We start from the raw sequence: 11,372 nt of genomic DNA, 5'->3' as shown, positions 1-11,372 counted from the left end.
ATTGGCCAAAACGTTCCAGCTCTGAAAGATGCTCAATCCTCAACAGAAATACTCATCGATCATTGGCGTGCAATACTTTCCACAAACATTATAAGCAAATACTTTACCTGTCGTGTTCTTGTTCGTGATAGTTTTACTTGTAATACAATAACTACAATTGGCCAAAACGTTCCAGCTCTGAAAGATGCTCAATCCTCAACAGAAATACTCATCGATCATTGGCGTGCAATACTTTCCACAAACATTATAAGCAGATACTTTACCTGTCGTGTTCTTGTTCGTGATAGTTTTACTTGTAATGCAATGCGTATCAAGCAGTATCACCAAATGCAGATCAGTCTTAACTTTGAAAGGCTTGCACCTTACATCTTCAAACGTGAAATTCCACATTGAACGAGCATATCAACAACGTCACACATGGATCAACATTCTCATCAAAGGACCTGGACTCAACCCTCAACAGTACGGTTAGAAAAATCTGACGTGATACATTGAGACTCCTTGTCCTATCAACAGTTCGACCTGACAGCCTATGGTGATTATGAGAACTTATGAAAGAGAGTAAAGAATAATGTAATAATATACCAACCACACGGTCTGTTATACATAGTGCCAACAAGACATTTTGGCAAATACTACGACTAATTTTGCCGGCAGGAATAGAATAGTCTTGCTTTTTTTATAATTAATCATAAAGCTACAAAACGGGTTATCTGTGCTTTACTCACCATAGGTATCGAAACCAGAAATTTAGCGTTATAAGCCTTCAGGCTTACCACTGTTCCACTTGACAAAAATGTGACTGTAGTACTATGTTTTCCTTGTAATGTTGTTGCCATTGTGTGCTCCTAATATGCCATGTGTGCAGCAATTTATAGTTGAAAGATGTGTTTTTCTATCGCAAATCTACGTGATGGGCTATCTGCATTCTGTTCTTTAAAAGGAATCGAACCGAGGATTTTAGCATTGAAAGTCATGGAAATTTACTGCTGATCCACCGTGGGACAATAGTTGAAGAAATCCCTAAAACATACAAAAATTAACTGTAAATACATCGTGATCATTTCCAATGTAACCAGGACTTGATTTACTTTCAGTATATATGTGCTTTCATGTTATACGCATGTTGACCATACAACTCAATTATTGAATTTTTTCATAAATACGGAAAACATGAAGTGACATCATGTGAGTATCGTTTCTTACTACCCTATGACCCTTTATAAAAATCCACGAAATAAATTTCAGGTGCTCAAACATACACGCGGTACTTGACTATAAGGTAAAAGTAGTTAAAGTAACGTCACACATTATGTAACTTCCCTTCTGTTTGTCCATGTAGCGTACAGCTACACTGTGTACAATAACTTATATCCGTGTTGCTTCTGTCTTATGTTTCTCTGTGATAACTTTTGTATAATAAATGAAACATTGAAGCTCGAGTTGAATAAAGTTTTATTAATACAATAACTTCTTTTCACGTTAACTTGAAATTAAAAACAGCATTTGGCTATAAACTACAGATTAAGCCTACAAATGTAAGTTGGTCGACTTAAAAAATCTGTCTAACTTTATACCGTGAATTCCAAATTTGTGTTCTCTTAAGAAAATAGGTCTTGTGGTAGATTTATACTCATGTTATTGCGAAGTTTTTGTCAATGATTCTCAAACGGTCGGGATAAAGTCTTTTATGATTTCTCGAACTTCAGGTTTTCTCAGCTCATGATTTAAAACGTTTAACAACAATGTATTGGTCAGTTCAGCCAGTTTCGGTTGAAACCTCTCAAACATCCCCTTTCCCACAGTTGGCAGTAATTCTGCGATCTTTTCAGCAAACACACCTCCACCAAGAAAATCAGCAAGTTCTACCACACGAACGTTCCTCCATTCAAGGTGGTCAAGTAACAAAGACGACAACTTGATGTCATCCAAACTGAAGACCAATCGACCAGAAAACGTAAAGGTAATGTTATCGCCTTCTATTTGATACTTCCCTTTACCAGATAGAGGAAACATATTTATGATATGACCATCTAAAGAGTACGTCCCAGTAACCAAAACTTTCGGTATGGTGAAGCTTATTTTAGTGTTGAACGATACCAGATTTGACTTGACATCTTTGATTTCGAAGTTGGAGAGACCTTTGATGTTAACCTGAAAGCAAGCATAGAGAAGTATAGACATTTTATGAGGGATTTAATAGAGTTTGGTGGATGAATGAGACGTTTATCTTTTCTTATAGGCCGATCTCGACGCCTCACATTCACTGTTACAATATTTCAACATCGATAAAACACCTGAACGATTTTCATAGTTAAAGTTACTACCTTTGCATAGCAAGTAGCACAAGGCATAAAATGAACATACTACTTTTACGTTTTCTCTGTCAGTTCTTCTAAGATTGTAAAAATGTATTTTTAGAAAAACTAGGTCGTGATAACTTATTTTCATTAGTATATGTTCATAAACAAATGGGATTTTGTTACGAATTAAAATCAGAAAAATTGTAAAAAATCAAGCAAGTATTTGATTTAGAGCAAATTATTTGTATTAATGCATATAGTTAATGTTTGGTAATACAATACTCAACTTTTAATTAAAGTAAATAATCAGTTAAGTAAAACTAAGGCATTCATGAACTAATTCAGTTTTATTAACAACTGAATTCATTTCCTGTTAGTTACCATTCTTTAGAGTATCAACTTCATACAAATATACAGTTTTTATCCACATACACATGACCAAAATATCATATGTAATATAATATTTTTCTCGTTTTAAAAAGCTAGATTAAAAACCATATGTCAGATACAATCGTCAATTTGTTCAAAGATACATCAAAATGTTTTGCACGGTTAATTGTGTATGAAAGCATAGAGTGAAACAACATGGAGGTCTGCCTTGAGGGCTGTCAAAGAAGAGGCTATAAATTTACCTCTGGGCAAGATATATATCTGTGTTATAATAGAAAATCTTATAAGTACTTCATTCTAGTAGAAAATACATTACCTAGATGTAACAAAATGAAATCAGAAATATATTATAGAAAGTGAAAAACTATCATGATTAATTTATATTATAGAAAGTGAAAAACTAACATGATTAATTTATATTGTAGAAAGTGAAAACTAACATGATTAATTTATATTATAGAAAGTGAAAATAAAATGATTCATTTATATTATAGAAAGTGAAAAAACTAAAATGATTAGTTTATATTATAGAAAGTGAAAAACTAAAATGATTACTTTATATTACAGAAAGTAAAACTAACATTATTAATTTATATTGTAGAAAGTGAAAAACTAAAATGATTAATTTATATTATAGAAAGTGAAAAACTAAAGTGATTAATTTATATTACAGAAAGTGAAAAACTAAAATGATTAATTTATATTACAGAAAGTGAAAAACTAAAATGATTAATTTATATTATAGAAAGTGAAAACTAACATGATTAATTTATATTATAGAAAGTGAAAACTAACATGGTTAATTTATATTATAGAAAGTGAAAAAACTAAAATGATTAATTTCTTGAATTGAAGGATTAAAAAACAGAAATGATTAATTTCTTGAATTGAAGGATTAAAAAGCAGAAATGTAAGTTGAAAATAAACACAAAAAGACTGACACAAATACCAAGTGAAGAATATTTTATGTGTCCATTAAAAATGTTGGAACATTTCATGTCTGTTGATCATTTCTTCTGGAAAAAAATCGTTAAAACGCTTGTGTACTTTTAATTCACTTTCTTGGACACACACACATATATATATGCATACATACAATTGTGCATTATTGTTATATATATTACATACATTTATATGTATGTTATTCTTATATATATATTTATACGAATATTAAACTACAAAGTGAATAAATCGTAATTAATTGCAAAATTGGCGAAAATTTCAGCACCATAAATCAGACGTAAACAATAAAATTGAATTCCCGCAGCACACCACGAACATAGATTTATATCCACACAAAGGGTATAAATTCAAAAGGATAACTTTAATGATATCATCCAAAAAGCATTTAGGATATCCAGTCTCTACGGTTATGTCTCAAATGATGGAATTCAATATACTCACTAAAACATTTCATCGTATTACATAGGAAAGTAACACAGTACTAATCTCATATGTTTCCACTACACTCACACGAGTTTAAGAACTGTATATTCCTATCTACACTGTATCGCGTGGTGATTGGGTATTTTCATCATACTTTTTATAGGACTATTACATAAAGTTCATTTTTATAATGTAAGGTTACTACCATACCTTTAATCGTCCAAGGACAGTGAATGGTAGTCTAAACCTAGGATATTGCGGGTTTAAGTACCTATAGGATTTACGCTTTGTTCAGCTATTTTTCATGAGTACTCTTCCACTCGTGTGAGAAAGATAACTAGAGACGGGAAATTCGCAACGCTTTTTTGGCTGCCGTCACTACCCTTATCTTTCTGTAGTGAATATAGATTCTCTTATCCGTTTGTGGTTCTCACGGGAATAACATTTTCTGCGTTTATGAGAAAGTTAGAAAACTTTAGGCCACACAATTAGCACTTATTTAAGAATAAATTACGTATATAATAATTCCAAGTTCCGGATAGATTATCGAGCAATTTCTTCACCCATTATTCTGAGTCTAAGAGATGACCATTCAACACCCTATTTCTTTTAATAAAAATGGTGACAGCAGTATTTGATTTTATTTAAGACACTACATTCATATAAGCCTTGTTCAAGTTTGAAAATTGGCTTGTTTAATATAACTGACGTATATAATAATCTATGATGTGCAAAATGCTCATTAAATCCGAACCGCCCGTGATTTGGACTTTTGTTTGTTAGAAATAAAAATTCTGGTCTTAGTTGTGCGTCCCTAAAATTACTTCCTTTTTCAGTTGTTCGTTATTATTAATATTCCGCTGTAAAAAGTAATAGAAATATAAAAGTTTGTGCTAAGACCTTAATACTTTTTAACTAATTTATTCTATCCTTATCCAAACTATCTTAATACGTGTTGTTTATAAACAGGCACAGAGTTTTGTTCCACTAACCATCGGGATGGACTATTAGCAAAACATCCAGAGTTTTCAATCATTTTAACTCTACATGTTTGAAAATAAACGTCCTGGTCATGAAAATATCTGTTAACATCAAGAGACAAACATTAAAGTTTTCGTACCTTATGAAATGTTAGATCCATCTTCACAATGTCATCATCTACATTTATTTTCAAGTTGCTAAGAAGTAACGGATCCAGCGGAGGAATTGGCCCTAAGCCATCTTTCATTTTTTCTCTAAAAACATCTAGGGCTTTTCGAAGGAAAGCTTCGAACGCAGGGTCTCCTCTACTGCTTAGTTTTCTTACTTCATTACACGTGCTTGGTAGTGTTAAAGCTATATATGGACAGAGGTATATAAAATAGTATATAACTAACTTCAATGATGCAGTGTTTATTTATTGTTCATTTAAATATAATTATTTCATTGTAAAAACCACCATTTTTAACACTAAACCGCTCTCCAAATTACGAGGGCTGGAAAGTTTGCAGAAATTACCTAGTATAATTATTGTAAACATACTGATTTGGTAAAACATTTCATACTGTTTCCTCCTGTTGTTCAGAATGAGAATGCAAACAATGCATTTAGTTAAATAAAAATTACTAAAAACAACAAGCAAATGTTGTTCGCGTTTGGCATTTTATATTCAAATACAATAGTAAGTTCATTTCAGCTGCTAAATGCATGCTGTACCCTACCGTAATGTACATAATTATTAGATATAGAGCACACTGCCGTAATGTACAGAATTATTAGATATGGAGCACACTGTAATTTGCAGAGCTATTAGATTATACAAAAGTAGTATATATATATATAGTCTATGATGTTTTATATGTAACGTGCTATACTATGCATAGTTGTTTAAAAATGCAGATTGCTGAGCTGTGTAGGATTTTGATATGTCTCTAATTCCAGAACTATTAATATATATGCCATGATTTACTGTGCAGATCTTTGTACATGTAGTTTACTGTATTATGCAGGTATTAAATACGTACCATACTGTACTATTCAGAGTTATCAAAAATATACCCTACTGTGCAGAGTTATTAGATACGTACTGTGCTGTGCAAATTATATTCTGTAGAAGGTAAACTGCTTAGTTTAAGAGTTATTATTTAGTTCATTTAGTGATTCAGTATTTAATGATTATTTCGTTTTCATAACAAGAGCGTTAAAAGTAAATTAAGATTAAGAATGTTCAAAATTACGGTTTTCTGATTCTTGATTATCATAAAAACTGCTTGTTCGTGAAATAAGGGCCGAAGGCGTACATTCTCTACTTCACTGCATTTGTTGTACACGTCACCAGTGAAACTACATATATCTACATCTCTTATAACTATTGTAACTAGGCCCCTTGTATTTATTTATTTACATATTATCATGAATATTCTAGTAGGCCAGCAAAACTTATTATTGAAGTATTTTAGAGCTAATGCAAAACCTGAATTTGTCGCATGATCAATGGCAAAGTCGCTTATACACGTCCTGTACATAGGATAAATTTCAATTAATGGTAGGCCTAGCATGACTGGTGGCTAGAGCGTTCGAATCGTAATCTGCGGGTCGCAGGTTCGAATCCCGTCACCGAACTGCTCTCACTTTCAGTTATGGGGGACGTTATAATGTTACGGTCAATCCCACTATTCGTTAGTAAAAGAGTAACCCAAGAGTTGGCGGTGGGTGGTGATAACTAGTTGCCTTCCCTCTAGTCTTTCACTGCTAAATTAAGGACGGCTTTGCGCGAAATTTTAAAGAAACAAACCAATTAGAATTAACTTAGAAACACGTTTTTTACGCTAAATTGTGTTTTCTATTATTAAAATGTAGAGACAATGAAAAAAAATATTCAAAAAGTATGTGATCAGAACATACCGCCATACTGCTACATTACTTGTGAAATAAACTTTTACATTTTGTGAAGCACTTACCTGACAGGAAATTGTTTATCTGCTTAAATGTTGCCTTTACACGTTAGTTCGAAAAAACAAATTGTAAGAGTGTGTTGATAATTGTTGCAGGTAGTTTTTAGGGAGTTTGGGTGTTTGTTTAGAATACTTTTGTTCTAGAGCAGACACGAGGCAAACGTTTGGGGATAGTCACTTACTGCTAACATATGGTTTTACTACTTATTAGCCACCTCTATGCATAGGTAGGTATATACACATACACACGCGCGCACGCGCGTAAATTCATACGTGCTTTCAAATTCGTTTGTCGTATAAGTTATAAACTACTGTTGTAGGCTATATTGTAAGTTAAATGTTGGCAAGAGGGAGCTATGGGTCTTAATAAAAAAAGCTAAGATCGAAAAGTTTATTACGACAGACCTCTAGAAAACTCTAAGGATGTAACTTAAAGTGTTCTGAACCATTCCAAGTTAGATTATAAATACAAGACGATTGTGAAGTGTAGACGTTTTTTCTCAGAACAGAGATTAAACTAGTCAGTGTGTAAGTTATCGCATTTATGTTGTGCAAATAAGTTGGTTTCTTTTAAGTTTACTAACGTCATTTGTAATTTAAGCTCACAGCAATTTACGGCAGTGTACAAGTGTTCAAGTTTGTAAAAACGTTAAAGGAGGAAGTAAAGTAATTTATTGTGGTTACATCTACTGGATATTGAATTATTTTCACCATAAAGTTTAATACGCCAACGAAAGAACTACGCAACTATATTGGTATCAGATGTTGGATGTAGCACTAGAAATTAAATACGACTGATTGAGAACAAGATTAATGAAGGTATTGAAGACGTACAGAGTGATTACAACAGCAAGTTTGAAAAAATGCATTAAGATATCAAAGATGTACAGAAAGGCTGTGATAATAAAATTGAAGATGTACAAAAAGACGTCAGTAAGGTAGAAAATAACATCAATGAAAGAATGAAACATTTGGAAAATGAATTATTAAATATGAAAATTAAACCAGCCACATCTCTTTCTGAATCAGTTGAAGAGTTTTAGCCTGGAACACTATCTAACACAAAATATGGAATAGGAGTACTTATTTGATCTACACCTATTACCACTACCGTACCACCTGTAATTGAAGGACCTTCCTTGACTGTTCTAGCCATAACACCATCAAGTCCATTTGCAGAATTTAGCTGGGTAGTTCAACATCAGCTAATAAAGAAACCAACGAACTATGATGAAAAGGTACCATGGAAGTCATACCAGGCTCAGTTTGAAATAATTCCCAGAGTTTATAAAGTGGAATAGTGAACAATGAGCCATCCATCCTGCTGCCCATCTAAAAGAATTAGATATGACAACATTAAGTACCTTTCCAGCAGAGAGCTGTAACAACTACCAAGTATTGCTGGCCACCTTAACCAACAGGTTCAGAATGTCACACCAGAAAGAAGTATCCAGAGGAAAATTCAAAAATAGGGTATACAGAGGTAAGACGATACCTTAGCTGAACTTGTGGAAGAAAAAAAAGGCTTAACCATTTATATCATCCGAACATTCCTAGTGAAATGATGGATTGGTTGCCAAGTGACCAATTTACAGATGCCATAACAGAAAAGAATATAAGAATTAGGCTGAAAACAAGTAGATGTAAGTCCTTAAAGAAAGCTCTGCAGTTGGCAATGGAACTGGAATTCATTAAGGTCACAGACGAACTAATGAAGGCACCATCTGGAAGTTACAGAGATATCAGATCCTGCATTATTGAAACATCAACTTCCCCTAACAACAGTATAGAAAAACTAAATAAATTAGTGAGATGTCTAATGAAACAGAACAGAGGAAATAAACCCAAAGATAATAGATGTTTCAAGTGTACGTTGAAAGGACATATTGCCAGGAATTATGACAAAACCAGTATGAAATAAGAGCTTTCAAAGGATACCAGAAAGAAGTAACTTATATTTGTGGGAAACCAAGCCATTACAGCCAAGACTGCAAGGTATCAAAAGCTCTCACCAAGGCAAGACGAAAAAGTCCAACCAGATAAAACAAAAACAAAAAAAAACAGTAACGAGTTAACAAGACATAAGAAAATAAGACTCTGGCGGATTTATGAGATAGATTTAAAATTTAAATACTTCTTCTATCATGAAAGAAAAATTATGTTCATTATTTGAGGAAAATCGTCCACAAGTACATTGGCTTATTGAAAGAAAACCTTGCAGTATGCTGATTGATGGTTATTGTTCATTAATGTAAGATGGGAAATTGCCTCCAGAAATGAAGGAAGGGGAGGCGTTAATGCAAACAGCAGATGAACATAAAGATCCAGGAAAAGGAAATATAGAAGTTACCCTTGCTATAGGAAGCTTCTCTGTGTTTCATGATGTATGGTTAATGACACTGATGAAGAGTACATTTTCGGAAATTACTTCTTTAAGTGTTTTACCCTATCAAAAGCCTTAGTGTAATCTATGAAGCACATATATTCATTTTGCTATAAGGTTACAGACGCCATTTTTAACCATTTTAATAATTGGCGGAGGTTATCAGAGTACGAAAAGGACCAACTAAGTACTGAATGTTTAATAGGAACTGTTATAAGGTTACATATGTTATTTATAATAATTTACTGTTATATTTCATCATTACATATATTTTGGTAAGGTTTTGTTGTGATAGATGAAATGCTCAATTGCACATCTTTCTACAGGTGTCAGATAAAATTGTTTGCTGTTCTAATAAATCGTTCATGGTGTCCATAGAACCTGACTTATTATACAAATTACATATTTAGATGTTTAATATAACATTCATTTCTCAGTTTGACAGCGATAAGTGTATTTGTATTCCATCTTAATAATCATGATCTTATTTGTTACAAAATATGCAAACATTTTGGTCAAGATTGTAGTTATGCACATGCCTCAAACACAATTAATTGTATTCAAAACCAAAATTTTGGAAGCACTAAAATATTATACAGTTTGACTCATCAAATTAACACGTCAACAATATTCCAAATAACCTAAAGTTCAGACTTACTTATGTAGTTCAACTCATTAAATTATCACCTAAATACCTAATGATAACAACTATTTGTAATAAATTCTATAGGTAAACTTCTTAAAATTAAAATGTCAGAATTATTACATAATTAAAGTCAAGTTCTAATGTTCTTGTATAGTTCATCTCGATAAGTTAGTCTGTCAGCACTATTATACGAATAACCCTTGAGTTATCCTGTAAACACTATTACATAAATAACCTTAAGTTAAGTAGTATTGTACAGTTTAACTCGCTAAGTTAACCTGTCTGCAGTATTACATAAATAACCCCAATTTAAGACCTACTTGTAGGGTTAATCTCGCTAAATTAACCTGCCAGTTTTTTTTTACATAAATAACCTCACATTAAACCTACTTGTATTATTTAAATCACAAAATCAACATGTCAACACTAAACAATAGATAACCTAAAGTTAAGACAATGTTGTATAGTTCAACTCGCTAAATTAACATGTCGGTACTATTAGAATAAAACAATTTAACTTAGGACCGGCTTGTGTAGTTCAATGTCTCTAATCTGTGTTAAACGCTATTTTGTAACATAGGCCAAAGCTTACCTTCTCCTAGAGAAACATTGATATTTGATCAGTAATTTTATTGTAGATATAACATTAACTAGCACCATAACTTACATGAAAAGTTATTAGAATTGAAGATTGGGAAACATTTGGAAGAGTAATTTAAAAACACGTTTAGAATATGTTGGCATCAAATTCAAAATAGAAGTAACCATTTACTTGCTATAAATAGGCTGAACACTGATCAAATAATATATTGTTATATTTTATTTTTAGTTTTTTTTGGGAACACTTACCTGCAAAAGAAATCCAGATTAAAAGTAAGTCAATGACACCACTTGTATCGAACATAATGTCACCACTTGCCGGAAACACGTCTATAAAACAAAAATTTAATTGGATGTTTATGAAATTAAAAAATACAGCAAAGAACCCGCAAACTGTTTAGATTATTCAACTAATGAGTGTCCTATTCTTAATTTGATTTATACGAAAAAATATGACAACATAAAATCATCTATAAAAATTGCATCTTCTTTCGTTTTTATAGGTAACTTACTTCGTAGTTGGGCCAAACAGTATTGAAATACATGTGAGAACCTAGTAAATAAAACTACATTTAGCCGATAGTAAATATAATAAAGTACAAATCAGATGATGCAAAAACGTCTACACTTCTTCGATGACGAGGAACCCACTTTGAGACTAATAATGGCTGGAGACGGTTTAAATGGGTAATGAAGAAAAACTTTAATATAAGTTTAACATGACAGCAAAT

General features: G+C 32.2%; 1 protein-coding gene across 1 annotated transcript in view; it reads right to left on the bottom strand.

Moving 5' to 3' along the window:
- Positions 1 to 1,438: 1,438 nt before the first annotated feature.
- The window catches only part of LOC106463658, a 10,636-nt gene continuing 702 nt past the window's right edge, over positions 1,439 to 11,372 (bottom strand). The window contains exons 2-4 of the mRNA XM_013923712.2: positions 10,891 to 10,971; positions 5,200 to 5,414; positions 1,439 to 2,154 (exon numbers count right to left, since the gene is read on the bottom strand). Of these exons, the coding sequence (XP_013779166.1) occupies positions 1,666 to 2,154; positions 5,200 to 5,414; positions 10,891 to 10,945 (759 nt within the window). The 5' untranslated portion in view covers positions 10,946 to 10,971 and the 3' untranslated portion in view covers positions 1,439 to 1,665. The remainder of the gene's footprint in view (positions 2,155 to 5,199; positions 5,415 to 10,890; positions 10,972 to 11,372) is intronic.

The sequence above is a fragment of the Limulus polyphemus genome, unplaced genomic scaffold (genome assembly GCF_000517525.1).
Source record: "Limulus polyphemus unplaced genomic scaffold, Limulus_polyphemus-2.1.2 Scaffold1454, whole genome shotgun sequence".
NCBI classification, from domain to species: domain Eukaryota; kingdom Metazoa; phylum Arthropoda; class Merostomata; order Xiphosura; family Limulidae; genus Limulus; species Limulus polyphemus.
Note: the sequence above shows the minus strand (reverse complement) of the source record. Positions and strands in the feature narration are given on the sequence as shown.